General features: G+C 30.0%; 1 protein-coding gene across 1 annotated transcript; it reads right to left on the bottom strand.

Annotated features, from left to right (window-relative positions):
- Positions 1 to 529: 529 nt before the first annotated feature.
- Positions 530 to 22,476, bottom strand: LOC118181329 (RWD domain-containing protein 4). The gene is made up of 7 exons (XM_085812669.1): positions 22,353 to 22,476; positions 17,520 to 17,598; positions 13,569 to 13,649; positions 8,752 to 8,861; positions 6,238 to 6,283; positions 4,251 to 4,400; positions 530 to 768 (listed from the first exon to the last, which is right to left on the bottom strand). The coding sequence occupies exons 2-7, from the start codon at positions 17,544 to 17,546 to the stop codon at positions 592 to 594; spliced, it is 591 nt and encodes a 196-aa protein (XP_085668795.1). The 5' UTR covers positions 17,547 to 17,598; positions 22,353 to 22,476; the 3' UTR covers positions 530 to 591.
- Positions 22,477 to 24,346: the final 1,870 nt, after the last annotated feature.

Here is a 24,346-nt window from a genome sequence, read left to right as displayed (position 1 = left end):
CTTTTTTTGTATTTGTTAAGCAAGGATCAAAAGGAGGGAAAACCCATGCATCTGAAAGCTTTCCTCAACAGGAAGACCACATATCAATGAATGAGGTCAATCGATAGATGAAGACACACCTCTGTTCTTTGACTTCGAAATTTCATCAATATTAAATGTATGTAATATCTCGCTATAGAGTTAAAAAAATTTTTGATACTGGAATTTACTTTTCTGTTTATCTCCAAATGTGAATTGCTTTATGAAACTTCTATGCATAAAATGTATTACTAGTGATACAGATGTTCATAAGTAATTTCCATTCATACCTTATAAATGATGTTTTAATATTTAAATATTAATTTTGCTGCTATCAGGAATATAACTGTAAATATAACTATTTTTCCCAAATATTAGAAATTTATTATTAGAGGATTAAAAATATATAATTTATATTAAAACAATAAAGTTAAATTTTTACAATGAATCAAGATTTTGAAGAAATTAATGCATATTATCACATTTTAACATTCAAAAGACAAAAATGTAAGACATTTTAGATGCAATGTTTAATTTATACAAGAACAACAATTTTGGCATCACCAGTAGGTGCTAAGATGGCAGATCTGCAATAGCTTGTTTTGAACCTATTTGACTAAGATGTTTAACAACATCCACCCAGTCCCAGCCCCTAGGACGTTCACCTTTGGAGTCCAGTTTCTCAGCTAACCTCCTTTTTTGTTGTTTGCTCAACTTGGGCTTCTTTTCTTTTTTGGAAACTGATGAAACCTATTTAGGGATAATTAAAAATAAAATATGAGCAAAAATTTAATTTTGTGTATTGTTTTTTTAATTGATAAATATGTGCACACTAGAAAACAAACATGTTAATTTAAGAAACCTTACATGTGGAATTTCGTACTTTAAAAAGAGAATTATGTAATAGTTTTGAAATGTAGCCTAATCGTAACATTTCATGAGAAAGTTGAAATTAAAAGAATTTAAAGTCTTCAAATGAATTAAAGGCCTCTGCAGCTTAATCATGAAATAACAACACTAGTTTAAATCTAGAAAAATTACATGATAATGAAGCATTTGTAATCTAAAGGGCTTCAAAATTTATTAAACATTTCTTTCAATATAAATTGTTTAGGCTGGTTTCATTTTTTTGTGCTAATACGTTTTAGTCACGTCTTCAGTTACAAAGTTCCATTATTTAAGTCCTGTAATTACTGTGTTGAGAATTCCTAAACTACAGTGACAACTAATCAACCCAAAACTCTTTTTGTCGCTATCGGTAGGCAATATTTTCTGGATTTAAAACTAGACTTATAGATTTTGGCATTAACTAGCTGTTTGCTGATTGCATTGAAAGCAAGTATGCTTTTGCCTTGCAGATCCTGCTACAGCTTCACAATTAAAAACTCTTTTCAACATAATAAAATTTTTAATTTTGACGAGATAGCTGCAATAATAATAAACTGCAAAAAACAGTAAGCTGGATCAAGTAAGTTAAGGAAGAGTGCAACTTGTTATGTTAACTGAACAAAGTTCTTCAGAATATAATGCTTTCTCCCTTTCCCACTCTTATGCTGTATGGAAGTACAAAACAGAAGGAGGTCTGAATTGGATAATCCCATACACCACCCTAAAGCAGTGACATACCGTTTTAGTGACCAAAACATTCAGTGGCATGATCGGAAGTAAACATTTTGTAAAAATGTTGTAAATTATATATATATACTTTTTCTACAATATTTTAGACTCCTAAATGTGTGAAAGACTACATTTTAATCCCTTAACTGCCGCAGAAAACGTACAAGATTCACTCCCCAGTGCCGCCATTTTTTATACATGCGTGCATAGTTGTGTGATGTATTAGGGGGAAAATAAGTGCAAGTTTTGCTGTCTAAAGACCGTTTACTTTCACAAAATAAAGTAAAATTGAAAATACAAAATTTAAAGTTCACAGTAAAAAAGATGTAAGTATAATAAAAAATTATGTTTGTATAATAAAGATCCCAAAAAAATGGAGTTTTTGATCAACTTATTTTTATACCAGTAAAGTGTAATAACAGGTTTCAGTGTTATGCTTATAAAATCAGTATACCTAGAAGAACAAATATTTCTGAGTTGGTTTGATGCCACAATTTTGTTCTTGACTTTTCCTTTGGAGGATGTTGGTTCATATACTGGTCTGCAAAACGGTTAGTTTCAGGAACAATATGAAGCATGAGCAGTTCATCAAAAAATAATTCAAAAAAGAATCATCACTATCAGAATATTCATAAAAAAAAGCACCTTCTACAAACAGTAAGTGAAAACGGAGGGCACAGAATTTAAAAAAAAAAAAAAGTGTTTTACTCAAACAGGAATGGAACATGAGCAATAACCATGCAGTCTTGAATTTCATGGTTTTAGAAACATCCCCCTCTCCAAATTCTTCCCCCTTTTTCCTGAACAGTATCCTCCTTCCTGTACTCTGTCAAGGTCATTGTGATGTTGCATTCCAAAGCTTTGGGAATAATTTTACTGGTAGCAGTGCAAAGCAAATGATAGTATTTCAGAAGAGTGTAATATGTACGCCCAGGGCAGTTAACGCTTTGGCTAAGCAAGGCGTTTATATACACCCATGGCAGTTAAGGGGTTAAACAACATTTCATTCTGAATGGCATTAAATGCTATATTTTTCCCCAAACAGTTTTGAATGAAATGTTTCCTTTAATTACATTGAAAAGAAATTTTAAGGCAATTTGATTTTATTTGGTTAATGATTACAAAAATGCACAATTTCTTTTCTATTTAAAAAGCTTCTTTCTTAAATATCTTCAAATATATGATTTTCAGCTTCCGAGCCATCTTTTAAATTAAAAATCATAGTCACTTTATAATTAATGCTCTCTTCGGTTTATTTCAAAATAGAGTACCTTTTATTTTAAAAGTGAAATATGTTAAAAATATTGCTGCTAATTTCCATGTACTAACTTTCTATGAGTATATGAAGGGGATAAAAGGTAGATTTGTTAATATTATTTAAAACTTACAAAAGTTATAAAATGTAAGGAAGTAATTCTTTTAATACTTATTCAAAATGTGTTTACCATTCATACAATACACATCCTAAAAATTCTACTTCTAGTCTAATCCTAAAAATTCTACTTCTTAATAGTCTGAGATTGTACTTCCTTAAGTATGTATCTCATAATCTGTGCTTTACAACTTTTAATAGATTGTTTTCCAGTATGAAAGGGCTTCACCAGTGGCCAAGTGGTAAAAATTACTCAGCACTGGTAATTCTGACCCGGGCTCGATTCCAAGCAAACAGGCTGGCTGCATGGATGTTTTCGTGGTTTTACCCATGTGAAACATATATACAAGCCAGTTTTCCTTAGAAAGTCAGCCTTAATGTGCTTTGCCATAATCAACTAAACCAAACGAGTACAAACAATTCTTGATTAAATAATTTTATAAATCTATTTGTCAACAGAATTTCAATTTATGTTTACAAGTAAATGTTACGGTCATTATATATTCACAGAAGTTTATAAATTAATAAATCCTTTATTTCCAAATACATTTATAAATAATTTAATAAATATTTAAGTATTCTGTTCATGCTTTTTACAAGGATATGCAAATATATTTTTTGATTTTCACAATGTGCAAATCTTTCATTTTCCGTGCATCCACTACATTTTTCGTGTAAAGAAGTTCACAATTTAGCATATATCAGAAATTTTACATAACAAATATGTAAATATTGAATAAAAATTACATGCATTATTTTTACACACACTCAAAATCAGTCTTACATTGAAATTCCTCCATGAAAGCATCTCTCCCTGTAGGTAGGCTTGTTTGCTTTACCCTTTTTAAAATACTGAATCTGTCCCCATATGCCTAATTACAAATATTTAAAACTTGCATACTTTCATATTTACATTTAGCCATCAAGTTTCAAACTTTTGATTTAAAACATGTCTTTGGATACATTAATTATCAAATTGAAATTTTCTGGTATAAGTATATTTTGGAAGATAATTCAATAACTCTCTTAGCAATTTTATAAAGTTTAATAGTTACTTGATAATATAATAAATAACAAATATTCATTTCACATTTGAACATTAACCTCACTGTCATCAGGTTGCTTAGCCATGTGTATGAATTATCAACTGGCTCTAAGTCCAGGAAACTCATATTTATAAATACTTCAGTTTGCTTATGTAAGTTAAGGAAACTTAAATATAGAGAGATATGACATAATTTACCATTTCATCTTGGGGTGTTTTCTCTTCATATGAAGATGTACTTTCTGGTGAAAGAAGCTTTTCTGGTTGACATTTTGTAAGTTCTTCTGCATTATCTTTTGCCCATTCTAATAGCGTATATGTCATAGGAGTTCCAACTTGTGCTTCAGCCTGTAATTAGGTAATAAAATTATTATAAATATTAAATGTTCTTTTATTTGTATAAAATGCACAAATAAAAGAACGTGACAGCATGGATTATGATTAGGGTACTAATTTAATTGCAGCACAAATTTGCAATAAAGTTAAAATGATTTTATGAGATTTTGTGATTTTCAGCTATCATGTTAAAGTTTTTTTTTTTTTATAATTATAGAAAAATTTTTCTATTTTAAATAATTTTAATTAGCTTAGTTAATAAAAAATTGTAGAATTATTATTAATTTATGAAACAATATTTCATTAGATTTATGCAAAAAATACATTGCATAGGTACTGCTACTCCAAAACCAAACTCAGAATTTTAAACCTTGGATTATCAAATTTTTAAGTTGAATTACTAAATAAACCATATTTATTAATTTAAAACAGTCTTTTGTTTTAAATTATCACTTCATTCTTTTTAGTTAGCCAGCATCTTCAATACACTTATCTTCACCAATTTTAAATCTCTTAAGCACTTTTAGAGAATGAAAATGATTTATTTGTTTTTAACCATATTCCAATGTTTGAAGATGTATAATGTAAAAAAATTTCATATTAAGAAAACTTGCTACAACTATGGAATGCAAAACATGGTCATGTTCCTCTATTACTTATAAATCATCTGACAGTCGGTCTGTACTCACAAACAAATGATCTTTTTTAATTAAATGATCTTTTCTAAACTTAAAAACGTGTTACAAACACAGAAAGTAAAATTAATTAACAGATGGCAGTACTAGTATTCATTCATGGAAATAATATAGAAAAAATTCTATGCATGTCTAATTTTAGAGCAGATTTTTTTTTTAAAATTTCTTATGTGATTTAAATCGTCTAAACAACAACTTTTGGTGTTAGAATGAATATTTTTATCTGACAGTTTCCTTTTCTACTAAAAATTATTATTTGAATTCATATATATTAATTAAAATAATTGAAAATAACAAATATTTTTAATTAATATATATCCAAGGAGTAGGAAATGCTGCTATTAAGTGTCTTTCAATTTTTTTTTTTTTTTTTTTTTAAATTCAAGTATCCTGTTGATTTCATATATAGATAATGCAAATTAATATTTTTTAATAAGTTGCAGTAATGCTAAAACTTGAAAAAGATTTAGTATTGTTTCCGAAAGAAATGAAAATCTAACCCTGAAACATGAAATGTCATTCAATACTGAATGGATGTGTGAGTGTGATTCATCATAGAAAAATATCCTAAGCAAAGGAAAAAGAAGTGAAATGTAAATAACTATGACGCCCTTCTATATATCCTCCTTTTCAAACCTGTTGCAAATAAAGTACTGAAGTGAAAATCTCCTCTGCTTCAAATCTGTTATGAAATCATTAAAAAATATCTAAAAAGTCATACAGGGAGCGATTTTTTTAAAATTATGTAGATTTTTTAAAACAAATATTTTTTATTTTGCGAATATGACTAATATTTTCTAGATAATTATTCAAAAACGTTTTTTGTATGTTTGCTAAAACCAGCTCTTTATATAAGAATGTTAGAATTTACACTCAGGCAAAGACGCCAATTTATTGCTCTAGATGTGCGGTGGAACAAGCGATATCCCACCGTGTCATGAATTACCATAAAGGTTTACTTGCTTTTTTTTGCATGAAATAACACTGTATTGGGGCACATTCCATACTCTTGTAGTAGTTTACAGAAGTATAAATATAAAATACTCTAAATATTACAAACAAATTTTAATAACAAACCTAAACTAAATTTGGGTATTCAATACTTAATTACATTTAAAAATACAATTCTTAATTACGGAATGGAAATTACTTACTTCCTCCAACAGTTTGTTAATAACAGTTTTTTTCACTTCTGGAATGCTGCAAATGAGAAGGAATATAGTACAAATTATAATATGATTAGTTTTGTACATTAAAAGTAAATTAATGAAATTTTAAGGGTGTTTTTGAAGGTAATTAAATACATTAATATTAAACACAGAAAGATCATAAAAACTATACAAAAATAAAATTATTTGTTTGTTTTGACTACTTTATGTATTTGTTTGAATACAGCAAAACACATGAGGGCTATCTGCCTAAGATGGATTCCTTGGTGCAGAATTTTCTATAGAAAACTGGCTTGTATTTGCATTATATATATATGGAAGATTATGAAAACAATAAATACAACCAGTCTATTTGCCAAGGTTGAAATCTAAGTGTAACTACCTGTATTCAGGGGTCTTTTTTACTGACATATACATTACATAAAATAAATTTTTTTTATAATTTTGTAAATGTGGCAGTTATAGTTGATACAACTGTCACATTCACAATTAAAAATTTTTTAAGTTTACAAAATATCCATATTTTTTTACACCAGTAAGAAAGCAGTACACAGCTACAAAAGATTCTCTCTGTCTGCTTGGTACAGTACAAAGTCCAAGATCTGCACGTCCAATATCCGGAATGATCTAAAATCTGGACCTCAAGGCCACTACCAACTTTTTATTACTATTATTATATAATATATATTTGTGTGTGTGCTGTACGCATACGCATTTGATTCCCCACCCCACCCCAATGCATAATAAAACATGTGGAGAATTCCAATTATTAATTTCACTTCAACACTAAATAAAATACTTTGTTATTGAAGAAACAATCATTTTAGCATAAATTTGTATGATTAGTAAGTTGGCTCTGTTGCTGCATATCTGCTTGACACATATCTCAAACCGAAACATTCCACATAGATACATCGTTGATCTGATGCCAACCTGGGAAATCATTATTTATTATACTTTCCTTTCATCACCGTATGTTTATCAAAATATGACAACTTGTGCCGGCACTCAATAAAGCTTAAGTATATGTGGGAATTTATTTAGTCAAAATACTGATAAGCCTTAAGCATGTGCAAGATATAGATAGACATAAACTAAGAAAATTCAGGCTTAATTGTCTCAGTGCACGACAGAAGCAAGATAAAATTTAATGGAGCAACTTGTCATTAGTCGCCAAGCTCATGATGCATAGCCAAATATGTACAGTGAAGGATAGCTAAATTTGATGATGATAGCCGCTAATTTTAAAGGTTTTCAGATATCGCAAAACAAAGGTGAAATTTTCCAATTAATGGATTTTGTACAGAAATGTGGAGAAGCGGTAATAAATGAAGTTGATACAAAAGAAGTTTTTCATTGTGATGATAAATCTTCTCAAGCATTAATCAATTAACGAATGGCGAAATTTGTAGTATGGTTCTAGATCCATAAAATACTTCTAACGTTAGTGAAGAAAGTGACAGAGAAGTTACCAAAAACAAGAAAATTTTGATTGATAAGTTAGTCGGAATTCTCGAAACAGCAGTTACAGGACAATGTAACTAAACAAGAGATCATGTATGTCTATAGAATTAAAAAGAAAATATTATCACAAAAAACTTATATTGAAAGAAATGTTTAATAAGGTAAATTAATAAATATTAAGCTTTTTTTTTTTTGTAAATTTTGATACCCTTTAGATCATAAACACTTCATTATTTCATATTTTTAATTTTATAATTTCTACATACCATCTTACTAGATTTAAACTGATGATCTAATATCCAGGAAAATCCGAAATCGAGAATTGCCGAAGTCCCGACGAATCCGGCCTTCGGATTTTGTACTGTAGGATTGATTCTAAATCCAGAAAATACCACTACAGACCGAGTGACGAAAAAATTTTGATTGGCAAGTTAGTCAAAATTCTAGATACAGCAATTACAGGACTTCTACAGTGGAACTTTGTAACTGAATAAGAAATTATGTCTGTCTATAGAATTAAAGAGAAAGTATTAGCACAACAAATGAAGCAACTTAAACAACATGAAAGAAATATTTAATAAATTAAAAAATAAATATTAAGCTTTTTTTGTTAATTTTGATACCCTTTAGATAATAAATGCTTAATTATTTTATAAATCACGATTTCATATTTTTAATTTTATTATTTCTACATGCCATCTTACTAGATTTAAACTGATAATCTAATATCTGGAAAAATTCCAAATCCGGAATTGTGAAAGTCCCGACGAGTCTGGATTTGGGACTTTGTACTGTATTTCACAAAGATTTAACCGAGCTCAGAAAATATATTTGGGTTCAAGTAAACAAACAAAACCTATTAGTAAAATCAACAATTTGATACCAAATACATAATATATACTATTAGAAAGTATTATTATGGGATATTAATATGCTTTTTACTACATTACTGAACAAATTAAGAAAAATAATATTAGGAATTTACTGTAACTAAAGTTAACGAATACTGCAAACATAACAAATGGGCAAACTTACATTTTTTTGTTATAAAATGCATCCAGATTGATTATTGGAGGTGCATATGGATATTTTTCAACCCAAGATATTTCTATCAAAAATGACTTGGGATCATCATCTGCTCCAATCTGTGAACAACAATAACCAATACAATATTTTATATCACACTGCCAGACATTTCTGCTTTCAGAGAAAAAAATACATGTAGTTATTAAATCATTCTCTCTAATAACTCATTATTTTGCACCTAATTATATCATATAATGTATTAGAAATGTTTTTATTAAAAAAGTAATGGCATAAATGTTCACAATTATTTATTAGTTGTACCATATTTACTTCAACATTTCTCATGTTATCCCCCTAACACTTTTCAGTATACAAAAGTATACTGTTTTATGGTAACATAAAATATATACACTGACAGGAAAGTATTATGTAAACAAAAATCATTATTGAAATTAGTAATTTTAATTTCTAAGAATGACAGTCTATAATAATAATAATAGTATATATATTCACATGTGTTTTCTAATGTGCTATTTTTTTTTAATTGACTTGCATCTCGGAAATGGTACAGCTGCATAATTTCTCTCTCTTGATTTTCAAGACGTAAAAATAGTAAAAAATTGTGGATAGAGGATGAATACACAAACTAATATGGTATTGTAAATTTAATGAATTGCATATATTATAAACTACGTTAGTCAGATACATTATTAAAAACAAAGATTTAATTTTATTACAAGCACATTTAATGCTTTTAAATTGCACATTTTTAAAATTTTTTTTAAAGAAATACAGTTACAATCTGAAAGATAACATTCTTATGCAACAAAAAATGGTAGCATTGTATGAAAACGTCCATTAGGCAGGCTGCAAAAATTTATATTTGCGGGCATTTATTGTATTTTTAAGTGTTTATTTTGTACTGTTAGTAACAATGGAAATAAGTCAATGTATTTTGTAGGCCTTATACATTGAGAAAACAGTAAAAAAAAAAAAAAAATAACATACAAAAAAAAAGGTCCATGTGCCCAATTTGTTCAATTATCAGGAATATATATGTTGTATGTGTGTGTGTATGTGCATTTAATAACAAATAATCACTAACTTTAAGCAAGAATTTTAACTGATTCTTCATTTATTTATGTTTCACTCAACAACTTTTTTCGGTATTATCTTTTATTATGGTAAAAGGTCTAGAAATACGAAATACGTAAGAACACTAGACAGTAGAGTATATAAAAAAATGCAATTCATGGTAGAAAAGCTACATGAATTGTGAATTGAAGAAACTTTCAGTTTAAAATTATAAAAATGACTCTTATTTGTTAACAACATCAATATCAAAAGAAAATTATGTATAATTTTTCTTTGGGGGGGGAGCATCTGGACATAAAAGTCATTGCACTTTGTAGACCTTATACATATGAAAATAAAAGATCTTATCTAATTATGAAATTCTGCCGACCAAAACAGCTGGCAAAGATGTTGCCAGAATTCCACTAATCACATTCCAGCAGAAATTTAAGAGACTATATCGATCCTTTTTACTTCCTTGTATGAAGTAAAAAGGAAGTATTGTAATCGAGAAAAGTTTCAGGCAGCATATTTCAACGAAAATATCCATTTTGACCGCTATCGAATGCAATTTAACGATGTTTTTGCGTGATATCTGTACATAAGGACGGAATAAAATACTCTTTTCCTTCAAAAAAATTATAAAACTGCTTTAAAATTAATTCTGAAGAGAATTTTTTGTGGTGTCTGTACGAACATATGTACATACGTGCGTGCGTACGTACGTATCTCGCATAACTCAAAAACGAGTAGCCTCAGAACGTTGAAATTTTGTATATAGGACTGCTATAACATGTAGATGTGCACCTCGTATTTTGGTTGCAATCGGCCGCACCAAACGTATATAAATATATTTATATGTATCCACTCTGTTACCCGGCTCAGTGATCTCAGTTTCTTTACTCTTATATGTTTGTAAATTGTACATTTTTTGCTTTAAAAATGATTGTATTACGTTATTTTTATCTTCCAGTTAAGGTTTTTATGCCTTTAGTAAATCTGTATGCAATATTTTTAGACTTATCAACAATTTTAAAGTTGTTTAAGTGCCGCTAAGCCTTTTTTTATGGCGGCCATTGATGTTTACATTTGAAACAGGAGACTAGTGGATTTGTTGCCAATTTAGAGAAACTTAGCTTCGCAGCAACAAAGATAACGCATTCATTTATTATTGCCAATTAAATCATACTTAATTCTTTCTGGAATTTTTAAGAGGAAATAAGTGTTTAAGATTTACTTCGTAATTTTTAATATAGATATTTTGAGTTTTTATGTATTTTTGCTTTCTCACGAAGTGAGAACTAAATTAATTAAATGAGAAATACTCAATTGTCTGTGAAAAACTGTTTCTTTTTTCTTTTTTTTTTTTCTTAATTTCTTTTATACATCAGTCTAGCTTTATTATAATATTTGAATAGAACATGTGGCAACGATTAGATAATTCTTTAAATGATATAAATTTTGTGCATTCTGAGTTACAATATGAATGAAATATAATACTGTTAAGTAAACCTAGCGCCAGAGTATCGCTATGGTAAACAAAGTGAATTTTAAAGAATGCATTTATTCTATTGTGGTTTATGCGCTGTCGGCGAAGTAGGTTTAAATTCAATCTAATATGTTTAAATGAAATGCAAGAAAAAATGAGTATAATTTAATATTCCGTACAAGGAAGTCATGTGGTGTACACATCAAATTTTTTTAATTATGTAATTAACAAATACAAGTTACAGATATAGCATATAAAAACTTATATTGCTTACCATAATTTTTCACATTGCATCACCATTGTCCATTAAAAAAAATAATGCAAATCGTGCCTATTAATATGCACTTTTCTGGAAGTCACTATCACATAACTTTGAGAATATTCCATTACATGTGATTCCACAGAAGATAGGTCTCAAATTTTAATCATTTTACCAAAATGAAAAGGAAAAATAGATAAACAGCAGTTAACTTATACTCTCTTTACAAAAAACTAAACTTGTTAATTGAAAATTTATTGGGTTTTAGACACACATTTATGATTGTGCTCTTATGTCATACTTCCATTATTGTACTAATTTGCACTGTTTGGAGACAAGCATCCTGTACGTGCTTTATAAGTCTTTGATTTGCTGAATTTTTCAGGGGAAAAAAGAAGGTTCTAAAATTCTAAAATAGTCTGATTACTTGAGCTTTCTGGTTAGCTGAATGCTGAATAGTCCTTTTACTGTACTTCTGCTAGTTGAAATTTTTTATATTCTTTTATATATCCTAGCCGAGACAGCAGTTCAGTTTTTTTAAAAAAAATCTGTTTTTCAACAATAATCAGTTGGGCTTGAATACTTCTAATAGCCATAATATTAAGCTAAACTGTTAGATTTAATCTAAAATCACACACATGGATTAATTTTATATAAATATTCGTATGGCATTTATTTTTATTTTAGTGCATAATGGTGTTTGCTTGTTTTGTATTACTGAGTATTTGTTATTATTTATTGACTTTGCAACATTTTTTATTTGTGGGCATTTATTGTATTTTTAAGTGTTTATTTTGTAGTGTTAGTAACAATGGAAATAAGTCAATGTATTTTGTAGGCCTTATACATGAAAACTTATACGTGAAAACAGTATAAGATATCCAGAGATACAGACTGTTGGAAGTTTACAGATCTTAGTGTGTATAGTCATTAGGTTATTTTGAAGCAGGAGACAAGAAAAATTAGTAATGCCCTTGCCGGAACTAGAACCTGGATTTCTCAAATACGTGCTTAGTGTGCTAACCGTTACACAACGAAGGCATGCAGAAAGGAGGGAGAAAATACCCCTTTTAAAGAGTGACTGGGGATTAGGGGATCCAATCACCAAATCTTAATGTGAAGAATCATTATCCACCACCTTTTAGTTTGGGTGCCACTGTAGAGTCATTAGACTATTCTGAAGCAGGAGACATGAAAAATTAGCAATGCCCTCGCCAAGACTTAAACTGGAATTCTCGAATATGCGCCAAGTGTGCTAACTGTTACACCACGAAGGCATACAGAAAGGAGGGAGAAAATATCTCATAAATGATGTCTCCCCAACCCGATAACATCATGGAAGTTTCCAGAAGCTATTATATCTTTGATACCCTAAGAATGATTTTCCTAGAATGTGCTAGTGGTGCACTTCTCTTATAACTTTGGTAACAATATCAATACTGCTTTCTATAAATGGCTCCAATCAATTAAGAGTTTAATATATCATGTTTGTCAAATGAAACTCTGTTAAATTTAAAATTGAGTGATTTTAGTTTTTGTTCTGTGAGTAATTCAAGAATTTTAATTATTTTGAAATACTTACTACTTTGAAATACCAGAATTTTGAATACAAAGATCCAACCTTTTCTGAATCAAATAACTTTATTCCTATACAAAAGAAAATTACAGCATTAGTCCCTAAGCTATATTACCTGCTTTCCTTATTTCGTAAAAACTGTTATTTTTAACAGTTTAAAGCTATAGTACCCTCTTCATCTGACTTGTTTGTTCATTTGGACGATCTTCACGAATATAAACACATAATAATATTCATCAGAGTGAAACGTTAACAGTTTTGTATTACTGATGTTACAGTTTACATTACAGTTAAGTTAACAGTTTTGTATTACTGTGATTCAGACACAGATAAACATTTATAGAATACAAGTATAATCAGTAAAGAGTAAGCAATGAATTATATTATTAAACAACATTTATTCCTAAGTTATTAAACTATAGACTTACTTTATACTGGAAACACGTCGGAGAAATCTGCTTGAAATTTTCATCTCCATCATAAATGGAAGTAAGAACTTCAAGCTCTTCCTAAGGATAATATTTCTTACATTTACATTGCAATCTATATACATGTATTAAGAAATAATAAGAAAAATTTGTGAGGTCACTAATTTACAATAAAAAAGAGTATCCTTTCTCCTACATCTATTCTTTGTAATACTATTTTTTAAGTTGCATTATGGTTTATAATGCAAATACGTTGTCATATTAACAAACTACAATATGCATTTTATATTATTGCTAAGTATTATAATATTACTGCATTTAGATACAAATAATATTATTACTTTTTTTTTATAAAGCATACTTTTTGAACTTTTATATTATGATATTTATATCCAAATTAAACTCATTTATTTGAAAAATCTTAGGAAAGAACAAAGATGGAAAAAAGCAACACTACAGATCCATCCTAATGAGCAATACATAGTATGTATTATAATAATTCTACAAATGTTTCTAAAAGCAAAATACTATTATTTTAACATATTTCAAACTATAGCAATTAGATATATTATTAGAATGGTTTAGTTTTTTACAATATTACTTTAAATTAAAAAACGCTTTATAAAAATTTAAAACAATACTCCAAATATCCATGAAAATTATCACTGGGACATACCAAAAATTAAATATATTTAAAATTATATTAAATGCATAATTATTAAAATAAAAATTTAAAAAAAGGCTGTCAAGATCCATGGTCACTTATCATTTATGGGTTAATGATAATAAAAAGTGGAGTAGCAAAGTAAACTTGGAAAAATTACTAGGAAAAAATGGTACTTACGTATTATTGCAACCAGGTTGGCGTGATTTGTAAGTTTGAGTAAAAAAGTATGAATAGAAAGAAAATGTACATTTATTGATTACAGATAATTTTTAATACAGTTTTTTATATTATTTTGTTTTAAAATATAAAATAGCAATTAAACCCTTCCGGTTTCGAATTTGAATAAGTTGCAGAATTATTTTTTCGGCGGAAATCTTTTGGCTATTGCTTTGTTATTTTGCCATCATATCAAATGCATGCAAATTATGTTAATCTGCTACCAAAATGTTAGAGATACAGTATATAGTGATGCATCATTAGCAAGAACACAAGTGTATGAATGATACAACCTCTTTAAAAGTAGGTGCAAAATCATTGAAGATAAGCCAACGATAGGGCAACCTACAATTTCAAAGAATGTGGGAAATGTGGAGAATATTTGTTCTTTGATAAAAGCTGGCAGATATGTATGAACTCAGCAACTTTCAGACATGCTTAGGACATGCATGTTAATTAAAACTAACCTACAGCTTTCATTGCTTGTGCAAAGAATGCTGTAGATTAATTTTAAATGAAAATCTATAAACGAGCAAAGTTTGTATTTGATTTGTACTTTGGGCTTTGAAAGAAAGAAGAGAGAAAATCTTGCTATGAAGATTTGCTGACAAATGCCTAAATATACACACGTGTATGCATATATTTGTATATGGTCTTTATTAAAAGTTAAAATTTTTCAAAGCATTTACTGATGTTGATATTATTATAGCAAACTGAATAAATTTAATAGAACACTGATAGTTTCACAGTCAAATACATAAGCATAATTTTTAGTGAAAATAAATACATAAAAGCATAACAAAGCAGAAAGTTTAATGAAAATTGTATAATATGTATAATTAAATATAGACAAAAATTACAATTTAATACAAAGGGGACAATAATTTACTAAAAATTAACGTAGCTGCTAATCACATAAAACCATGTATAGAAATTAAGGTTTACAAATACAAACATAAGTATTCAAAATGAAATGCTTGCTAAAAATAGACTACTAAATGATCTTAATCAGTCTTTGCAACAGAAGAAAAGTCACGGAATGGTCAGAAGAATAATTTAGTTTCTTTAAGCTCGCATTATTGTCTTTTTTAAAAAATGAAATATGTTGAATTGATCTACATAGTTTGATAATAAGTAATGATAGAATAAAATATGATTCAAATGCAAATAGCTTCAATTATTGAACAAAAATTTTATTCAGTATAAAGACGTACATGTCTTAAAATAAAAATCTGACTGATTCAGTTTAGAGTCTGACTGTTCATACAGTCAAACTTAACCTACTGCTGATAAATAAATGAACATATGATGTAAGGATGCTATTTAAGCAGTGTCTCAATTTTAAAGGGTTAAAGTCATTGTGACAGCACTTCATGCATACATTATAGATACTCTGCCTATTGCATTTTCATATTTTACATTGACTATTAATTGAAAAGGCTGAAATCAGAATAGTTCTTACCCAGCCCATTAAGAGAGGGTGAAATGGTATGGCTTTTAAAGAAAGCTTCAACCAGGAAAGCCTAAAATAGAACAAAACTGCTATGTGCATACCGGGTTGCCACATAAATCTTTATTGGCAACATGGTGAGATCTCTCATCAATATTTTTTAATAGTGTTTTGATGGGGGTGCAGGTATTTAGAAAGTACTAAGTTTCCAATAAATAATTAGGAGTACAATAATGAAATGGATCTCGCATATTATCTCATATAGCTGAATGACAGTTTAATTCAGAGATGACAGAGGGTCTGGACATCCGGGGAGAGTACACATACTACTAATCAAGTACTATCCTGATCCCTAGATGATCAGAGATACGATTACTTTGAAAAGTTTCACTGAGAAACTAGTACAGTCAAAAGTCGTTAATCCGGACTCGTCGTGACTTCGGTGATTCCGGATTATAGATCATCACTTTAAATCTAGTAAGATAGCATGCAGAAATTATAAAATTAAAAATATGAAACCGTAATTTATGAAATAAAGAACAATTATGATCTAAAGGGTATCAAAATTTACAAAAAGAAAAAGCTTAATATTTATTTGTTTACTTTATTAAACATTTCTTTCAATGTTAAGTTGTTTAAGTTGCTTTGTTTTATGTGATAATACTTTCTCTCTAATTCTATAAACAGACATCATTTCTTGTTCAGTTACAAAGTTCCGCTGTTCAGTCCCGTAACTGCTGTGCCGAGAATACCGACTAACTTGTCAATCGAAATTTTTTCGTTTTCACTAACCTCTCTGTCACCTTCTTCATGTCTTCATCCATTTTTTGCAGCAATTCCACTTTTTGTTTGATGGACAACGAAACATATTTTCGTTTTGTAATCCTTTGAGAGCTCCAGCATCGCAAATTCTATTTGACATAATCGAAAGTTCAAGTTTACTTTTATAAAATTGCTCTTACAGTCTGCAAAAAATAATAAGCCGGATCCAATTCGAAGATTAAGGAACAACACAATCATCAACATTAACTGAAATAGATAATTAGATAATTTTAGCTTATACCGTCTGTTATACATAAAACGCGCACGCGAAAACGTATTCTGCACTTGAGCACATGCATATGCGCAGTCATAAAGGTCATACGCGCACGCGTAAACGCCTATGCGCAAGTGTCAACGAGGCGCATGCGCAGAATGTTTTTAGCTTTGAGGTCCGGATTATGGGTGTCCGAATTAACGACTTTTGACTGTACTTCTTAATAAAGACAATAATTAATTGGAATGAAGGGTTGAGATAACCCACCTCATGAACTCAAGCTGTGCCACTGCTATACACATACACTGGAACAGTTACTGAAAAAATGTTTAGACTACATACCATAGAAATTACCATATTAAGGTACTTTTCTCTTAATATTACCAGAATAACTTTTTTAAAAAATTGAATTCCTCAACTTAAGAAAACTGAACATAAGAACTGATTGATAATCCTTGCCAAGCCTTTAGTAAAATCTACTAGGCCTTAATTAGATATCTTTATTATTATTATTATGATGATGATGATGATTTATGTAATGTTAAACACAGAGCTTTAAAGCAAAGTATATTATGCAATTACCTCTTGCAGTTCTTTACAGTTCATCATCTAAATCTGGAGGTAACATATGGAGATTACAGATGAATACACAGAGGTAACACTAAAAACATTAATATAATTTTAAATCCATGACATCATATTTAAAAACTACAGCCAACATAATATGCCGGTACAATTTAAAAAAACATTCTAGTAAATAAATAAATAAGTGCAATTTGTAGTTATTAATACTATTATCCCATAAACTATATAATATACACATGTTTCTGAACATAATATACAACTTGAAGGGGAAATAGAAAACATCAGCAGGAATCGGAATCACATAGAAAAGCAGGGTCCCAGATGCCACTGTCAAGTGATAAGAGACATAAAGATAAAGCAAGATTACAATATAGAAAGCAGTATTAAGCACTTTATTAGACCAAAGAATACACATAGTATATAATACAATAGTTAGAAGTATTTCAGGAGGTGTACAAAATTCTGCTCATTGGCATTAATGCATGATTGACACCCATGCTGCTTGAATCAGCGAACATGTTAAAAAATACCGAATGTTTCGCAGATCAGTTTTGTTCGGTTTATCTGATTACTGCCCAAGACTAGGGATGCCTTCATGGAGAATTATTGTCATTGAAATATTTTGAATTTCTCTATACAGTTTGATATTAAGTAACAATGGAATAAAATATGATTCAAATGCAAATAGTTCAAGGGAAAACTGGCTGAAAACTGGTCAAAGAACTGGGTCATATACTTTTTACATGTGGGGAAAACTATGAAAATGCCTTTGCAGCCATCCATTTTGCCAGGATTCAAATCTCAGAATGAACTACCAGTGTTCAGTGACTTTACCACTCAGCCACTGGTGGGTCGTTTCGTGGATCGTAGTAGCAGCAATTACAATTCTTACAAAATCTATTTCAGAATCTACTGCCGTTTCATAGACTTCATGGCACTCCAAAAATAATGGTCAACAGGTGATAAATCAGTTAATCTTCAGGGCATGTGATGAGACCACCACGTCTAATCCATATACCTCCAAATGTCCCATTCGAAGTTCCATATGGGATGAAGCCTGGTTATGTTGAAACCCATTTGGTATATAAATTGTGCATGAACATCAATCAGCAACTCCAGAAAGACCTCTATCAAAAATTAGATACTTGTGAGCGTTTATTCAAGGTGGTAAAATGCATGGGCCAACCAGTCAGCCACGATTCCCACCCAAACATTAGCAGCAAAGTGCTGTTGTGTGACACCTGGTCTGTTTCCACATGGATTGTCTATGGCCCGCATGTGCATGTTGTGGCTATTGAACAACCTCACACGTGTACATGGGATAAGTTTGAGGTTAGTCTATATTTTAGGGTGCCCCTTGGATTATCGCTAAATCATCGTTTCATTTATGGTAACCTGAGTAGTTGAATGTTATGGAAACCCTATTATGACGCAACTGGTTGCGCGATTGCGGTTAATTTGACCGATGAGAAAATATTTGTAAGGGTGTATTTCTGCATTGGATGTCGGAAATGTTTGTACACTGTTTATTTTCTGCTGTACACCATAAAATGGCTGTATGTGATGAGATTAATGTGAAGTTTCTGCACAATTTGAAACAAAAGGGAAAAAATGCATTAATTGACTGGTGTGTAAATGAAGGTTTACTTAGTAGTCACTATGAATGTCCTGTTTGTATGCAGGAAATGCATGTGGTCAAACATAATGATCATTCAGATAGCTTTGAATGGGTTTATTGCAAGAAAGGTTCATGCAAAAAATGTCACCAACAGTTCTGCACTATGGAGGATATTTTTTACTCTTATTTTTTGCGAATTTAATGTGGTGACAGCAATATGTATATTCTAGTTCGGATAATTTTAGAGTTTTTTAATGCTATTGAGGAATTTTGTGTGCTACAGACTGAAGAAACAGAAATTTCTAAATATGGTAAGTCAATATTTCCTTTTCATAGTGCGTATATGTGTTAACATGTATTTCCTTTTTTATTTTATTTCATTGTGTTATTTAAAATGCAGTTTATTGAGCTCCGATTGGCTACAAATTTTGTTCAATTTTGGTAATGAGTAACTTTGGTTTAACATTATATAACATCATCATTCTTCTGATTTTTTTGAAGTAAAAATAGTTCGATGTGTACATGGACAGAGTCAAGGGAGTGCACAATGCCAAGTTTCTGCAATTCTGTGATTTTTTTTTTTTTTAAAGTGAAAAATAGACCAAAGTGTACATGGACACCGTTTTTGTGCAATTTTTTGACTTGTTATTTTGATTTTGTGGAGCAGCCATCTTGAAATTGAGCCTTGCTGGCCTATTGCCCAAAATCGCTAATTTTTGCCATGGGGCACCCTGAAATATATTTTTACCCAACTTTGAGAAGCTAATTAAACAGGTTCTTTAACAACTGATTTATTACCTCCCTTTTCCAAATATCACTGTTCTGCCCTGATATGTTCTAAGCCCATTACTTTTCAAAGAATGATATATTTACCCTCTGCGTGGTACAGATATCTGGATCTGCTAAGAACAGTAGGTACTTTTCTGTTACTGGGACTGGATTCAGAAATGTGTGTATGTATGTGTTCATGCATGCACATACATATATGTATATACACCTGTATGTATACACATATATGCACATCCATACATAGATACATTTCTGAATCCAGTCCTGGTAACAGAACAGTACTAAACAGCATTTAATAACTAAATTGCACAATTAATTACTTTGATCCCTGTTTTCTTACATTTCCAATCTTTAAGATAATATTTAGAACATTAAGAAAATATGAAAGCTTTCAGACTTTATATTACACCCAAAGAGGTGATTTTTTTTCATTTAAACACACATACACATTTTGAGAGCATTTGGGCTAAAAATATTTAATAACAGCATATCTTTAGAATTTCCAACAGTCTCGTGCATTACAGAAGAAAAACATTTTTTTTTCCATGCCGTATATCCAATGTTTGCTTTGAAATCCTTGAGTTTGTTAATCAAAAATTCATTAAAGTTTCACAAAATATGAAATGGACAATAAAACAAATTCCAAATTCCGACTTCCAGGGTCCACATTCAGGAGGAGGACTACATTATTCAAAATTTGATGGCTCTAGGTGCCATTGTTTTTTCACATACTTTCATTATTTAATTTCTTTAAATATAATACAGGGTGATAATATTTGGTGACAACAATTTCAAGAATGAAACAGACATTTATAGTTAGCCAAAGCAAAATGCTGCTTCAAGATTAATAGCCCTTCTGGGCTAATAATAAAGTAATATGCACCAAATGATTAAAAAAAAAAAAGAAAGAAAGAAAGAAAACCTCACAGAAAGAAAAAGGGCGGTCATCTTAATCACAGGATTAAATAGCTTTCAAATGTGTGATTACAAATCTAATAGACTCTTTTCTAATTTAATTATTACAAATCTATAGGCACTTGCTGAATAGATTAAAATTTTTAATTTATTTATTGTACATATTTAATATGTTCAATTATTAATTAAAATTTATCATGCAGTGAAAGGTCAGATTTGTAAATGCTTCTCAAAACAATTACAAAATATGCATAATTTCTTTCCATGGCATGTGAAATGCACAGTGATGTATACTAGAAGTACATATCCAGTGGCATATATTGAAAGAACATACACAATAACACTCAATGGAAAAACAAACACAGTGCATATCGAGAAATGCATACAGAACTGCTACCATAATTTAAGAAAGATCTTCAAATTAACTGCTTATAATTTGCATTTTAACAATTACCTGGATGAAAAAAACTTGTGTGCAACTTGTACCAGCATATGCAAAAAGTAAATTGAGCATAATTTAATAAGATTTTTAAAAATATATGTGACTACAGTAATATCAAACAATGACTTTTAATGAAAAAAATCAGGCTGGAAGAATACCTATTTTATCCCTTATCAACTTGCTAACTATTGTAATGTTAGTTAATATCACACTGTAAATCTAAAAATGCTTTACAGTAAAATGGCATGAAAAACATACAATAAAAACTGTCAGTCAAAGATTCTTAATCACATGCAATTCACAAAAATAACAAATAAACAAAAACAAAATACAAACAAAGCACAGCAAAAGACTGCACAATTAGTAAGTTTCTTTTAACTGCAGTTCTTTAAATTGCGTTATCTGAAAAAATATATATGGGTTAACCTGAAAGATGGCTATAACAATTTTTTTTTTCTAAAAAAGGGTTAAACTTTAAATTCTTTTCAATTGAATAAATTCTGACATTTTATAAAACAAAGATCTCATTTTATTTTTATTTTTTTTTAGTAATATAATGAATTCTCTCTATGAATACCACCACCTATGGCTCCAGATGGTTTAATGTCACCTTAGATTATGTTAAACTGACATTTTAATGGTTCTTACTAATCATCCACTTCGTGAAAGGCATTACGCCTCTCATCTCCCCTCCCCAAAACAAAAATTAATCTTAATGAAAGGCAAAAGTGTGCCAATTTGATTCATGATTACGTAAAACTAAAGTTTGGGTTAAAGACGATTTTCGCGAAGAAAACTTGAAAATTTTACAAAAAATTTGAAATCCTCCAAAGAGGTAAAAAATTCCACAGCAGGGTTTTTTTTAGTCTCTTCCTAATTCATAGGATTTATTAAAATCAGGGCCAATATGACAGTAAACTTTTTAGTGATATGACAGTGACTTTTTAAAACAGTTACGATGAGATATGATGAGAAAGGCATCACAAGTGACAGTCTCAGGTCAAAATTCAAACAAAGCCAAATTAATTGCGACTATGTAAAAAACACTCTATTTTAATATACTTACTGAGAACCAAATTATACACATTTAAGCGTAAGAACATAACATGCCCCAATTAGTAATTTAGCAAGACAGACAGACAACGAAGAGAAATGTGTTTTTTAGTACGCGTCAAATCTTTCTGTCCGCTGGGCGAAGAATCAAATACGTGTGAAGGAAATGAATACTAAACGAAACTAAATTTAATTTTTATTATTATTTAGAAATTTTCTTTGTTAATGCTCACATAATTAGTCATTTTTTAATTTTGTTCAATAAGGGGTAGGGCCTTAGGCCCAGTTGTATACACCATTCCCCCATGAAACAGAGGTCAATTTGGTTTGAAAATAAATGTAAAATTAGATATTAGACGTAAAATATACAGACAGCTAAAACGCGGGATAAAAAGCAGAAAGGAAAGAGCCCGTATTATTAAAAAAATTCTCAGCGATTCCTGCACAAAACGTATACAACATAACATAAACAAAATATAAAACATTTACACAACCACCTATTTACACTTGAGATCTGACTAATCAAGTTTAAAATTAAAATAAATATTGATAAATTAGTGTAAATTCTGTTTACCAGAAGAATTAAAATAAACTGAAATCTACTGTATGGCAGTACTTTGGAGAAGTTGTTGGTAGGAGAAGAGGGGTGAGAAACCCTCGGTCTGGCCTAGGGGAATTCTTTCTCAAAATTGAGGAGGAACTTCACTGTTAGTAAGGCTTGACTACATCTGTATGACCAATGGTGAAATTCTGGTGCCCTCATCTACCTGTATCTGTATGTGACAACACAGTTCTTTTGGCTAAGCAAGTCAGTTGTTTCGGGGTGATCCTCATATAAAATCCACACATTACATCCATTATTCAGAACTTTCAAACACATAAAGTAAGATTCTTGCCTCTAAATCTATAGAAAACGAAATACTCATTTACAAAACCATTTTGCGCCCCATATTAGACAGTAGAACAATATTCTACAGCAAATTTGCAAAGAGGGGACATGCAGAACAATAACATACATGCTGAACTGAACGTTATTCAACTCAAAAGTATATATTATAAATTAGCTAAAATATTCCATGAGAAATCTTCCCTAATTATTATTAACTGTAATCATGAATATAATTACAAGATTAATAATGTATGCAATGTAAAACATCCAAGAGCAATTTTAAATGTAAATGTATTAGTAAAATTTTAAATGTAATGGTTGTAATATAATATTAACAGGTAGTAACACAATAGATAGTTCTCTGCTTGCCTTCTACTAATTTTTACTTGATATTTAGATAGTTTATCCCAGATTTTGGTGTTTCATGATTTTTGGAGTTTCTTTAAGCCAGAGAACATTCTTGAGAACTGTCGTCATTCTCAAATTACACTTTTCTACAGGTACGTGACTCATGCACGGACTCATTAGTGTTTGTACCATTCTACTCATATCTTATGCAGAATATGAACGGGAAGTGCCACGCGGCCTATTAAAAATTCTTAGGATTCGAAAAACTATATATCATAAATTAAAGTACTCAACTTAGAACTCACAGATCCATGTATCCTGTCATTTGAATATCCTAATGTACTGTTTTAAATACGTAATGTATGAATCGTATTTCACTTTTTAAACTCATTGGCTTAACGTAAGCGATGAAGAATTTCGGAACTGGGGTGCATTATTTTAGGAACTGAGCATTTAGGAACATTAGTTTCTTATATATGTGCAACCAAATACAGTCTAAATCAAATTAAAATCGGTTAAGGTCGCCCAAAAGGTTTTGTTAAAGTTTTTTACGCTCTCGCTGAGCTCGGAGTCTACCAGTCCGCTGTTACACTCACTCCTACTAACCCCCTTTTTTGTATTTGTAGCTTTAAGACTCGAACCCTGTGCCTCTCGAATACACGTCGAGTATGTTTCCAAGTACACCACGAAGGCATGTGAAAAGGAGAGAGAAAATGCATTGTAATGTTATTGAATGCGATATACTGTTGGCCATTAAATTTGCTTCCAAG

Source organism: Stegodyphus dumicola, chromosome 1 (genome assembly GCF_044657685.1).
Source record: "Stegodyphus dumicola isolate Sdum_Otavi_A_Nest chromosome 1, ASM4465768v1".
NCBI classification, from domain to species: domain Eukaryota; kingdom Metazoa; phylum Arthropoda; class Arachnida; order Araneae; family Eresidae; genus Stegodyphus; species Stegodyphus dumicola.
Note: the sequence above shows the minus strand (reverse complement) of the source record. Positions and strands in the feature narration are given on the sequence as shown.

Excerpts from the sequence above, each read along its gene's own strand:
- LOC118181329 (XM_085812669.1), bottom strand. The coding sequence starts at position 17,546 with ATGATGAACTGTAAAGAACTGCAAGAG. Across the intron at positions 13,650-17,519 it reads ACTGTAAAGAACTGCAAGAG|GAAGAGCTTGAAGTTCTTAC; the intron begins GTAATTGCATAA and ends TATTATCCTTAG. Across the intron at positions 6,284-8,751 it reads GCATTTTATAACAAAAAAAT|CATTCCAGAAGTGAAAAAAA; the intron begins GTAAGTTTGCCC and ends TCTCATTTGCAG.